Source organism: Tetrao urogallus, assembly GCF_951394365.1.
Source record: "Tetrao urogallus genome assembly, chromosome: 16".
In the NCBI taxonomy this organism is placed as follows: domain Eukaryota; kingdom Metazoa; phylum Chordata; class Aves; order Galliformes; family Phasianidae; genus Tetrao; species Tetrao urogallus.
In genome coordinates, this window is record NC_136829.1 from 5943766 (window position 1) to 5957310 (window position 13545).

At 54.3% G+C, this 13545-nt stretch overlaps 1 protein-coding gene across 1 annotated transcript; it reads left to right on the forward strand.

Moving 5' to 3' along the window:
- Positions 1-714: 714 nt before the first annotated feature.
- On the forward strand, positions 715-13545 carry RBPJL (recombination signal binding protein for immunoglobulin kappa J region like; the record flags this gene model as incomplete). The annotated part of the gene is made up of 12 exons (XM_079543523.1): positions 715-736; positions 6330-6402; positions 8780-8905; positions 9994-10064; positions 10471-10586; positions 11175-11349; positions 11795-11932; positions 12072-12181; positions 12385-12525; positions 12700-12855; positions 12996-13099; positions 13272-13545. The coding sequence occupies 12 exons, from the start codon at positions 715-717 to the stop codon at positions 13543-13545; spliced, it is 1506 nt and encodes a 501-aa protein (XP_079399649.1).

Below are 13545 nucleotides of genomic sequence, written 5' to 3' on the forward strand. Positions count from 1 at the left end.
AATCTTTTCAGTGTAACACATGCTTTTTTTTTTTTTTTTTTTAAGAAGACAGCACTGCCCAACCACTATACTTTTTGGAGACAGCTGTGCCACCTATAGCATTTCTGCAGGTTGCTCTCCTGCAATGGCAGGCTGGCACAGCATCCAGAGTGCTTCAAAGCCAGCGCAGAGGGAAGAATGAGCTCCTGGGCCAGGAACCAAGGAGGAGAAAACCAGCCCACAACCGATTCTATTTTTAACAGCATCTGAGTGTTGGATGAAGCCTTCACGCTCCCTGTGGCCAGAGGGGCTGTGGGAGCAGCACGGCACGGTGGCACTGCCATGCACCCAGCAGCAACAGGGCACTGTGGGCAACCCTACGTTCAGTGCAGCGCCCAGCAGCAAGGCTGATGGGAAGCAAAGAGGGAGGTGGGTGGGAAGCACACGGCTGGCAGGCAGGTGCTGCGAGGCAAGGCAAACAGCACGGGGACCTTGAGATAACGCCGGGCTATAAAGGAGGAAAGGCCTGGGGGGTGGGAGGGCATAAGCATTGCCACAGCGTGACACCCCACAGCGTTCCCTCATTTGTCAAAGCAACGCAAGGAGAAAGTCAGCCTGCCGTTCTGCCTTGCAGAAGGAGATGGGTTGACGAAGGGATGAGCTGCATGTAGAAGCTGGCAATGAGCCCAGCCTCCTCTTGGCACCCCTCCTGCTGTGGGACAAGGAGAACCAGGGATGGACCTCCAGAGGCAGGCAGGTAAGGCAGCCCCAGGGTGCTCCCCACCCCCCCGCCATCACTGCACTGCGCTCCTGCCAAGTGCTGAGCCTCGGGGAAAAAAACAGCCGCCTCGGGTTTCAGCCTGGCCTCCTTGGCAGCGCTCTGCTGGCCGCAGGTTCACAGAAATGCTCGGAATATTCCCCTTCTGATTCATCCGTGCAGGTCGGACCTGGGCGCATCCCGCCTCAGGCAGGCAGGGAGCAGAGATCTGTAGATCTGTGTCCTCCTGCCTCTGGGATCGGGGCTTTCTCAGATGGTCTGCAGCGGGGATGAAGCTGGTGGAGAAAGTGGGGGTGAGTGGTGCAAGAGAGGGCAGCACCTCATAGCTTGGGGGAAATCCTGTCCACGGGAGACCCCATGGTTCTGGGCCTTAGCTGGGTCTGAGGCACAAATCACACTGAAGATGGGCAGAATGGCAGTGGCGCACGGCACCGGTGCTGTGTGAGCTGTCAGATAGCAGCACCTGTGTCTGTGCTGGGATTTTTGGATGATGGCAGCACTGGATGCAATATCCCCACCACTCATGGGACTCTTTGTGTACTCTGCTTCATTCCATGCCCAATAACAAAGATCCAGTAAGGCAGCTTTGTAGGGCATAAATCAAATCCTGTCTGGGTGCATGGTAGAAATACTGTCACAGCTTGAACCTATGATGGAGCACCTGGAGGGAAGGCAGGGCCAACCCCAGGGGAGCTCAGGTGTATGCAGTATACCTGAATGACCAGAAGGGCTGGAGCCAGGATCCACCCCTTCCCAGATCTCATTTAAGGGCTGGCAGTGGAGATGAGGGTATCTTGCTGGATATTACAGTGTACCTGAGGACTTCTAAAGGTAAGCAGATTCTTTCCTTTGTTTCTGTGTCCATGGCTGCCTTGTTTGAGCAGAACCTTGCTTGCTGCAGCCTAGGACTTTGCTACTATGCTGTTGTTGCTGTGCTTTCCATTGTGTTACAGGCAGTTAGTCCATAAAGTGTCAAAGAGACTCCAGGAGCTGGAGCATGCAGCCATAGATAGCCATGTGTATCTGTCCTTGGCAGAGCCATTCTCTGAGTTCACACCTTAAAGAACTGCCCAAAAAGTGCAGACTGGACAGGGAAAGCAAAGAGAAGGGTGCACTGCCCCAGGTGTGAAAGGCAAGAAAGCAATGAGAGATTGCATCAACCTGGAGACATCTTCTGATGTCAGTCAGGTTGTGCTGTGCGAACTCCACTGACCCCTGGCATGTTGTGTGTGTTTGCAAGGCCCTCGTGTGGTGTGGATGGCTGAGGCCCAGGCTGGCCCTGGAGCTGTATCCATGATGTACTGGAGGGCTGCCCAAAGGTTGGTTTCTCTTCCTGGCTGGAAAGAAGCCCAATTTCAGAGTGGAATTATATTTCCTAGCTCTTTTCTTTGAAACACCTGTGTTCTTTTAGAGCATAGAACCCACACAGCAATTCCTCTCATATTCCAGCAGGGGAAACTGAGGCACAGAGGCAAATCCTAAGCCAACTGTATTGCTCCCTGTGTGCCACAGACCAAGCAGGTGCAGCCTGAGGGATGCTGGGCTCCCCGCCTGCCCCCAGTCTGTGGCTGCCCATACCCTGAATTACTGACTAATAGCCCCTGGGGACCATTCTGCAGCAATGATCTTGCACTCAGCCCCAGCATCTTACACCCTCCTCCAGTGCTGCAAAGCCCTCAAGGAAGGAGACCTCTGCAGCATTCAGAGCATGGGAGCACCAGCATGTGGAGACCAGAGAACCAGTGTGAATTTCTAGTCCGAAAACAAGAGAGGATAAAGTGCTTTTCCCCCTCCATAAGGACTGGCATATCTTTGGTTCTTCCCAAACACGTGTGTGGGTGAACAAGAGCAGGCTCTTTCCAGGACATTGCAGCACTCTCTGGTTACAGTGCTGTGGCAGCTCCTCTGGGCCAAGTGCCACCTGGAAGGACATGTTGTTTGAAAGACAAGGCTGTACTCAGCACATCGTGGCTTCAACCCCAGCGGGAGTTCAGTAACAGGAAAGACTTGCTGGATGCTGGACAGACTTCCCTGAGAAGGTCAGTTCCTATTCTATGAGGCACGTAGCAGCTGGCTGCTTCCCCATCAGCTTGTACGTACCTGCAAACTAAACATGGCCTCACAAAGCGTGTGTTAAAGATCTGGCTAAGAGGACAACCCCAGGTGGTCACCCAGTCCTGCTCCTGTCTGCTGTTTTGAGCAAATCTGGATGGACCTCGGAATAATTTTCAATGTTAATGAAGAATGGTCATTGAGGAAACATCCACCTTGCAGATTCTCTTTCAAAATCGGGGGCTCATCTGCTAATGAGTCCCTGGAGAGCAGTTGGATGAGCCTCAGGCTTTGGAGAAGAGGAGGTCAGGGCCATCCAGAAGCTGAGGCAGCAACCCATAGCCCAAATCCTCATTCTGGGAGGAAGGTGTTAGAGTGCATATTTTCCCCAGAAATATGCATGTGTGACCACAGAGGAAAAAGAAGTGTCCTGGAGCAGCTCATGGGCTGGTGTGGTGTTTGTGCAGAGCTGCTGAAGCAAGAAAACCAACATCTTTAAGCAATGAGACAGATAGTTTCTAGGAGGGTATGTACCTCCTGCCACTGCAGGAACCCCAATCCCCAGCTGACCTCTGTGAGCTCCCAGGGCACAGACAACCACTGCTATTTCAGCCCCACAATCACAGATCTGCTGCCCGACCTCCTTCTCTAAATCTTTATATCAGATTTCTTACTCTGGAGACGTGATTCAATGTGTTGGCATAAGACAACATGCCAGAATGCTACTCATGTGCCTCTCCCCTTTATCCTACCCATCCTGCTAAGCGTTTAATTGAAATAGCAGAAAATGAGCAGCGCTTGGCTGCTGCAGAAAAGCAGGCAGAGACTGCAGCCCTCCTCAAGACAGAAAAGCGATGTGGTTGAAGTCTTTGTCTAGATGCTTTTCATGTTGGCAATCCTGAAGGTAGCACGGGAAAACCCTTCCATATAACTTCATAGCCACCAGCCCCCATAGACTTGTCCCAGCACTCTGCTGAGGCAACTGTCCCACCATGGTGGTGATGTATGGGGAGCAAGGGGAAGGCAGACTCCTGCAGAGTAGCTAACCCAGCTGACCTGCTCCTACTGATCCCTGCTGTGGGCCATGGATTCCTATGGGTTTGTGGAGTGTAGATCAGGATCCTGTTACTATGGGGTAGCAATCAGTTGGTGAAGCAGCAGGACACAGCCTGGAGGTGGGAGTGCTCAATGCTTAGGGAGGAACTGAGGCACTGCCACCTCTCTGCAGGCGACCACAGCAGATCCCTATGGAGTTGTGCACCGGGGAAATGAGTATATGATGGATTCGTGCATGCAACCAAGGACTTACAAAGTGGGAAGTCAAACCCTCACATTCCTCCTGGGCAGGGGAGTGAACAGAAACCCAGCTGCTAGCGATGTTACTTATTGCCTAAACCACATCTATGCTGCAAATACTGACAGAGGGACAACGCTTGCTCAGTGGAGCTCTTATGGCAGTAGGGGCTGTGCTTTGGTGATCAATTTGCTTCTGTTTGGGCCCAAAGTGAGGAAATATGAAGGCAGGAGGTACTGACCTGCCACAGGAGCCACTCAGCCTGCAGCAGGGCTGTAGGAGCCCATGGGATATGTGGCACAAAGGGGACTCTTTCTGCAGCTGATTTTTTTTATACAGTTCTTTATGAGTGCCACTCAATCATTTTTGTTGCGATTTCCCAGGTTTATGCAGTGATGGTAGGGCCCGTCTGTAGCTCGTGTGTGCTTATTGCTGCCTCTCTCAGTGTTTCAGCCCCATTCATCCAGCATTTATAAATGGTATTTTATGAGTGCTGAGTTCTGAACCAGGCAGGCACGCCGCTCGGAAGGCGGACAAAGGGGCCCCTATTGGAAACTTTTAAAATGCTCAAACAAAGGCTTCTCTTGAAAACCTTTAACCCCTAATGCCAACCTCGAGGGAAACGCTGTGAGTGCTCAGAGCACACACGTCCTGTGACTGCAGACTGCCTACAGCAGGCAGCTGTGTTGGCTGCGTCTTCTGGTGGCTACCATCACCAACAGAAGTAAATCTCAAGCCCAACTTGCAGTAATCCCACAACATTTAGTTAATGCTTTAAGAGGGGGAAAAAAAAGAAGTTAGAACTCCCACAGAAATGAACAACAGCTTTCTCCTGTTGGACGCAGCAGACTCTGTCTGCTTTGATGGAAAGTGCCATTTTACTACAGACCCGAAGGACTCTCACACGCCTTCCAGATGGGAATTTGTCTTTCAGATGAGGCCAGATTTATCCCAGGAGTTAACTCCGCTCTTTGCATTGCCAAGTCCTGGTGGCAAATAGCAGGGCTGAGATCTGAGAGCAGATTTCTCCCCACACACAGGCTTTCTGCCTGGATTGGATGCCAATCTAATGATATTCCCTAAACAGATGGCAAGAATCTGCTTGTGGAATACGCTTTCTACTTGTTACTGAGAGCCTCCAAGCTGGCTGCCTGCAACTGATGGCTCCTGTTCTCAGGAAAACAACAGATAAGGGAGATTTTTGTTGTTGCTATCAAGAGATACTACAAAGGGTCCCACAGGGAGGACCTCAGAGTAATTCTGTATGCAATCTGGGCTTGACGGAGGCAAAAATCCTGCAAGCTTACATAGAAGAGGCAGAGCTGTGAATGGGCTCCTGTCTTGGAGCCTGCTCCCCCCTCCACCAGTCCCACAAGAGGTGGTGGATTCCTTTCAAGTGGCAGAGCTCTGCTTCCTTCCTCTCACCCACACCAGCTCCTGCCTGCAGGGCAATCCAGGAGCTCTGCACCCCTTATTCTACAGCAGAACGAGGGGAAAGCCCCCAACAGCACATGCCATCACTCTGCATTACCTGCTTGGACAGCTGCATGCCAGTGCAGAATACTCTGCTTTTCCAAACAAGTTTTCCCATGTAATTGCTTGTAGCAAATATGCCCAGGGCTATTTTTTTTCCCCTGTGAAACAGTTGGAGTTATAAGGCAAAGGTGGGTGATCACTTGTGCAAGCATATTCATGAGTACACACAAGCACACTCAGGGTGTGCACAAACCCAGCATCCCATGAAATGGGGCAGAACTAAATTCAGCTCCATTTTCAAGCTTATCTTTTGGCAGGATTTTGCTCTTCTGGTGCGCAGCGTGCTTTGCCCAGGTGTACGAGAGCTTACTACTCTCTGCTAACGGAGATCCTCGCTTGTATAAGCAAGAACTTGCCCGAAAGCCGGGCAGCGGTGAGCAGGGCAGGCAGAGGGCGAGCAGTGCTGCCCCGGCAGCAGGGCACGGCTTACGGCAGCGCCCACTCCCCAGCGCCGTGTGCTCGGGTGGGTCAGTGGGCGCTGCATCGAAGCAGAGGAAAAGCACACAGGCAACAGAGCTCGGGGATCTTGGCTTGGGGATAACCTGGTGCCGAGGGGTTACCCTCTCCCTATTCTCTCTTTGCTTTCCGCTCGTTCCGAGGGGGCACCCGGCACCTCAACCCTCCATCCCGATCCAACCCCCCCCCCCCCCCGAGCTCGGGGCTCACTCTCTCCCCTTTCCCTTCCCGTAGGTGCGGATGCAGCGGAGACCCTCACTCACCCGTACCGGCCGCGGAGCCGCTCCCCGCCGCGCTGCTGGCTCAGGTAGGCGCGGGGCTGCGCGGTGCTCGGCGCTGCTGCGGCGCGGCATTTAACGGGGCGGGGGGAGGCGGGGCGGCTCTGCTCTGCTCTGTTCGGCCCGGCGCAGCGCGGGAGGGGCTAAGGACCCCCCCACGACCGAGGAACGTGGGCAAACGGGAGGTGGGCACAGGTGGAAGCGCATCGCCAAGGGGGGTGGGCGTGGGGCGGCGTGAAAGTGATTGCCGACAGGGAGAGGCTTTCTGGGTTGGGTGGTTTGTTTTTCTCCCCTTCTCCGCTTTGCGTCTCCTATCAGCTTCAAGAAAATCGCCCAAGCACCCCGCGTCCTTCCTTCCCTTTGAGCACCATCGAGCGGGGAGTTTGGAGAGCTCTCTAGCTGGGGCTGCAGAGCCTCTGGTCCAGCTCCCAGCAGCAACAAGTGATGTGCTGTGCTGTAGCAATGGAGAGCATCACCTTCAGGCACCTGGGAACAGAGCATCCCAGCCCCTCATCTCAGCTCTCACGTTACATAGCGGTGGTGGGAGCCACCTTTAGCGCCGTACTGCACTGGGCTTTGGTGCTTTAACAGCACTTCCCTCCCTCTTTGTGCTAACAGAAACCAGAGATAGGGGACCTCAATGTATCACCCGTGTTATCGGAGCTCTCTGGCAGCCGAGCCAACGCTGTGTTACCAAATGGAGCAGTGGTGGGGCAGGCGGGGACCACCCCTCCTGAGCTCCGGTCCCCCACAGAGCTCACCCACCCTGCTCTGCTGTTTGCTGCTGGCGTGGTCCATAAATCCCCCAAGCCCAGAAAAGGCTGAATTTCACTTGTGTGTGCAGCGCCGAAAATATAGGATTTATAAATACCCGTGCATATACAAGGGCCTGTGGGTTGGGCTGCTCTGGATTAAAGGAGGTATTGAAAAATGAGGGAAGCCAGAAACTGCAGGCTTCTCGTTTCTGTGAATTCTAATGGCTTTTCCTTTTGCATAAACATTGCGTTGAGCCCATACCCAGGAGCCCAGCAGGCATTTTCTCCCCTGCTCTGTACAAAATACAGCCCAGATCTCCAAAGTGGCTTTATGAGGAGATTTGGTTTCTCCAAGCACGGGAAAATACAACAGCACTCTGTGGTGAGCTGCAGGGCAGCTGTGCTCTGAGCAGAGCATGCAGCAGCTCCTGGGCAGGGAGAGCAGAAAACTCAGTCTGCTGGAATTCAGGGTTAACTGCATTTGAGGGTGGTGTTAAAGTTATTGTATAGGCAGCACTTGAAGAGCCAAACAAGGGCTGGTGGGGTGGTGCTTCGGTCCTCTGGGTCGGGTGCTTTTGTTCTATGTGGAACCAAAGAAACTGCACCCACTCCTGCAGTACATCCAAACCCAAAGTGAGGGCTAGGCCAGGCTGTGCAGGGCGAGGAGCAGGCTCACAAAAAGCAGCCCAGCGAAGGTTGTGGCCTGCAGAGCTGAGCTGACCTGCTCTGCTTCCACATAATACCCAACTTTGTGCGTTGGATTCCCGGCTGAGAGCTCAGGCTCTGAAAAGAAGGCTTTGAGTGCAAGCGGTGCTGCTAACATGACACTGAACTAACACTGCACTACAATCAAAGCATTTTAATAATTTAATATAATAAATGTCAGAGGGAGTGAATGATTCCCTGTAAGAGGTTGTAGGTGCCAGAAGGAGCCGAGCGGGTGGCTACACCCATTAGCAATGGCTCTTTGACTTGCTGAGGGTAAATGTAAACCAGATGATGGAGGCTGGGTGGTCGTCTCCATGGTCAGAGTGGTGAGCACTGCTCAGGAGTGCATCACTGAGGCAGCATAGCCCCATAAGTCAGGAGGGAATTGCTGAAGAGAATGGGTAAAATGAAGAAAAAAGTTGCTGAGTAGTTCTTCCTGCTGCTAGATGTCGAGTCTTTTTACCTGCCTTTGGCATGCACCTTCCAGCCCGAAGCAAAAGGAAGGTAATTAGCACAGATGGGGCACTAATAGGTGCTGTGCAGTCACCCAGCACTGTGCCTCTGCATTACGCAGGCTGGGAGGGAGCGGTGGTACCCACACAAGCCTGGCCCTGCCCCAAGCTGCTGCTGCAGGAAGCTCTGCAGAGCAGGATTTGCTTCTGACTGTGCTGTCAGCACACGTCTTAATTCACATTTTTTTGGCCAATATGCTGCCAAACACTCCCTGCCATTGCCTCACCTTGGTGTGAGGCTGTTCCATACTCTGCTAATGGGTGAAGCCACAAGCAAAGCCTGAGGGCTGTGGAGCAGCATCTCCTTGCCCTGTGTGAGGCTGTGGGGCAGCAAATTCAGCCTGGGCACAGTCTGTGCTCACCCCACAGCCCTGCAGAAGGCAGTGAGCATCCCTGTGTGCACTGTGCTCAGCAGAACCTCTGTCTCGTAGGTCCAACCCATACCAAGCTGACCTGCTGCGGGATGGCGTGCGGAGATACCTGCAGCTGCCAGCAGAGCAGACAGTGCTCATACTGCATGCCAAAGTCGCCCAGAAGTCGTATGGCAACGAGAAAAGGTAAGACACATCTTCTCCTTCCCAAAGCAGCTCTGCAGAGCTCAGCTTGTGAAAGACCTTTCATCAAACCTGGTGTGGGAATGATGTAGAATTATAGATTTAACATATCCCCTTGCTGTCCATTCATGATCTTTTAGCACCCAAAGCTATTCAGTCCTCAGGGACTGAACAATGGGATGCATCCTTCCCACCCACACAAACCTGGAGCTGGTGCTCCTCCTGGGCTTCTTCCCCTCAGCAAGGTCAGGGAGATGGGTGAAATGGGAGAAGCCATTCAGGTCTTACCCTCTGAGCATGAAATTGCGAAGAGGAGAGGTTGCTGCTTTAAGGTCACGCTGGGACTTTTCCATCAATGGCCATGGTCTCCCAGAAGCTATTTTTGAAAATCCTCCCCGCACTGCAAGAGCGCCTTGAGGTTCTGGCTTGAATCTCCAAAATTGCTACTCCTGAGCAGTGACGTCAGCTGTGGCAATGGAGTATAATTTATCCTCCATTAGTCTTTGTGATATAAATAATCCCCCCCTTATTAGTGCCACCTTTAGGGCTGAGCTGCCCCCAGGTTAAAGATGAAAGGTGCTGGTCTGGTTTCCTTCATGTCCTCGTGGCCCAGAGCTGGGGGAGGTCTGTTTAAACAAACCAGGACCCCAGCACTTCAGGGCTCCAAAATATCACCTCCCCGTGCTGCTGGCATTTCACCTACTATCAATAGAGAATGAATTTGCACCATTCACATGAGTGCAGTGACAGTGGAAACCCAAATAAAACACAGGAAAATAGGTTTCCAAAACGCTGGGTATAGATTTATTTGCGTTGGTCTCCAAATCTGGCTGTGAATGCAAACTCTGTTCCTGAGCTGCTGAAACTCCACATTCCAGGCGGGCAGAGCACAGAGCTCAGCCTCTGTAGGGTTGGGCTGGGGGGTTGTGGGACCCCCACCCCCTCCTGCTGCTCAGTCCCTGCCCTGTGCCCACCAGCAGCACCCAGAGGTGGGACAGCAGCACTAAGCCAGCTCTGGGGTCACTTGGAGGCACCTATCTCTGCCAAGAACCTTCAGTGGTTGCAGTAACAGTGCCCTCTGGTCTCTGCAGGTTTTTTTGCCCCCCACCTTGTGTTTATCTGGGTGGGCCAGGATGGAAGCTAAAGCAGGAGCAGCTAACAGGTACGTGCTGGGGGCAGCCCTAGCCCTAGCCCTAGCCCTAGCCCTAGCCCTAGCCCTAGCCCTAGCCCTAGCCCTAGCCCTAGCCCTAGCCCTAGCCCTAGCCCTTGCCCTTGCCCTTGCCCTAGCCCTAGCCCTTGCCCTTGCCCTTGCCCTTGCCCTTGCCCTTGCCCTTGCCCTTGCCCTTGCCCTTGCCCTTGCCCTAGCCCTTGCCCTTGCCCTTGCCCTTGCCCTTGCCCTTGCCCTAGCCCTAGCCCTTGCCCTTGCCCTTGCCCTTGCCCTTGCCCTTGCCCTTGCCCTTGCCCTTGCCCTTGCCCTTGCCCTTGCCCTTGCCCTTGCCCTTGCCCTTGCCCTTGCCCTTGCCCTTGCCCTTGCCCTTGCCCTTGCCCTTCCTCCCCATTTGTCCCAGCCAGGGACGTGGGAGAGGCAGGGCTCCGTGTGTGGGGCTACATGGGGCTGGACACCATGGGCAGCAGCCTGATGGAGACACAGAAGCTCAGCTTTGAGGAGCAGCCAGATGCAAAGGTACAGTGCTTGCTGCCTGCTCCCCTCTTGCAGCACAGCCCCCCAGCAGCATTCCCACACATAACGCACACAGAAATCCCAGCCCTTCTAAAGTTCAAGAGCTTGAGATGCGATCTAGCATCTTTTGATAGGGGCAAAAAGAAAAGTGTTGTCTGGGGTCCCCAAAGAGCACGGGGTCTGAGCTGGGCCAGAAATATTACAAAGAGAGCCTTTGTTTGCAGTGCTGGAGCTGTTGCTAGAGTGTGGCCTATCAGCCATCCAGCCTGGGTTTGGAAACCCAAAGCTGGGGCAATCCCTCATGTGATGTGGGATAAATCACACATAAACATGAATTTCCATGAGGAATTCTCTGCCCCCAGTGTAAATAAAGCCACTGCTGATCCCCAGTTCTTCACTGCACCTGTAATAACATCTCTGGTCATTTCCCCCTGTAAATGAACCCAGGGCTCTTTCAAAGGGCACCATTATGTCCTGGCAACACGCTGTGCCCAGGCTGGTGGTGAGGAGGGTGAGGAAGGTTGGAAGGATCATATCTGTGCCTGCTGCCCCCAGTCTACATCCAGCAACCGCTCCTTCTGCCCTTTGCAGGGGTTTGGCTGTGCCAAGGCTCTGTACATCTCAGATACGGATAAGCGCAAGCATTTCCGCCTGGTCCTGAAGCTCTTCTTCAGCAACGGGCAGGAGATCGGCACCTTCCACAGCAAGCTGATCAAGGTCATCTCTAAGCCCTCGCAGAAGAAGCAGTCGCTGAAGAACACGGATCGTGCGTATGGAGTTGGCTCTGCCAGGGAGAAAGCAGGCGTGGGGCTGGGTGGGGTCGGTTGGGGTGGGATGGGATGAGGTGGGGGGGCATAGAATGGCATGGCATGACATGGCGTGGAGCAGAGTGAGATGAGATGGGCTGGAGTGCAGTGGGATGAAGTGAGATAGGACACTGAGTGCTCAGGGCTTGGCTCCGAAGCGGTCAGGGCAAATTCAAAGCCCGTGGGTTTCAATTTCAAAAGATCCACTTGGGCAGAGGTGATGTCTGCTTCCAAAGGGTTGACCTATTGCAGTGTATAATGTCCTGATGCCATGAAGAGAATGGCAGCTGGGAAACACTGGTTCCTGCAGTGCTGGTCACACCAGAACCCAAGACTTGTCCTGTCCAGCTGCAGAAAGCAGCAGGGTTGTGGTTCCAACCCTAACCCAGCCACCTTCCCCCACAGTGTGCATCTCCTCAGGCTCCAAAGTGTCCCTCTTCAACCGCCTGCGCTCACAGACCGTCAGCACCCGCTACCTGTCCGTGGAGGGAGGAGCCTTCATCGCCAGTGCCAGGCAGTGGGCAGCCTTCACCCTGCACCTGGGTAAGGAGCTGTCTCCAGGGCTGCCTCTCTCCAGCCTAGGCTTACCCATCCTATGCCGGTTCCCGGGGGCTGAAGGACTGGGAGTTAGCTGGAGGTCGCTGCTTGTGACGGTGACTCTGCCTCTCTCCTTCCTGCAAAGCTGATGAGCGCTGCACCCAAAGTGAGTTTCCCCTGCGGGAGGGATACATCCGCTACGGCTCTGTGGTCCAGCTCATCTGCACGGCCACCGGCATCACCCTGCCACCCCTGGTAAGGCTCCATCCCCATGGGAATGAGCAATGGGCACTCCTAGGGCTGCTGCTGCTCTGCTGTTCCCCTGAGCTGAGGGGCTCACAGAGAGCAATGTGGGCATTGTCCCTTTGCTTTCTCCTCCTCTGCAGTGCTCTGTATGCACAGGGACATGAGTAGGGACAGAGCACTCCCCAGCCCCATGCTGACCATCTGCCTTGCAGATCATTCGGAAGGTGAGCAAGCAGTATGCTATGCTGGACGTGGATGAGCCCATCTCCCAGCTCCACAAGTGTGCCTTCCAGTTCCAGGGCAGCGACCGCATGTACCTGTGTCTGTCCACAGAGAAAGTCATACAGTTCCAGGTACAGGGGGCTGAACACCCCTGGGTGCTCCGCATCCTCTCTCTGAGCTCCTCTGCTTTGTTCCTAGCCAAAGTTTTTGCAAAGATCTCCACTGGGACCAAATACCAGGTGTCATGGCACTGGTTGCCCACTGTCCCCACCGTGATGTGTTCAGAGCTGTGATGTTCTCTGCAGGCATCGCCATGTCCAAAGGAAGCCAACCGGGAGCTGCTGAATGACGGCTCCTGCTGGACCATCATTGGCACTGAGACGGTGGAGTACAGCTTCAGCGAGAGCCTGGCCTGTGCTCGTGAGCCCGTCAGCCCTGTGCCCCTCATCACAGCCTTGCAGGTAGGCGTGGTTCTGGGTGCAGGATGGATGTGGGCTCACCTGCTCCATTGCTGAGCCCTGGCTTCTCTGCTCGGCTTCTGGTTTGAGACACGGGGAGGAGAGGCAGAGCCCTGTGCCCACTGTGGCTCTGCCCCATGCAGCTCAGTGGCGGAGGGGATGTGGCCATGCTGGAGGTGCAAGGAGAGCATTTCCATGCTCACCTCAAGGTCTGGTTCGGGGACGTGGAAGCAGAGACGATGTACAGGTGAGGGGGCAGAGGAGCGGCTCTGGGTTTGGGCATGGCCTGGGGGCCTTGGGCTGGTGACAAGTGGGAAGAGGAACGGAACCACGAGACAAGAGGGAAGGGTGGTCCTTGATCCCGTCTCCACCACCAAGACCCCTTCAGGTGAACTCTTGTTTTACTGCCTTGCTCCTAGGAGCCCCAAATCCCTGATGTGTGTTGTCCCTGATGTCTCTGCCTTTGGCAGCGACTGGAGGTGGCTGCGGTACCCCATCACTGTCCCACTCCTGCTGGTCAGGGATGATGGCCTCATCTACTCCAGCTCCTTCACCTTCACCTACACCCCAGAGCAGAGCTTCATTCCAGGGCAGCAGCTCCCTGCTGATGTCCCACAGGACTCAGACACACTGCTCAACAGCATCCACCAGGAGTTCACCAGGACCAACTTCCACCTCTTCATGCACAGCTAG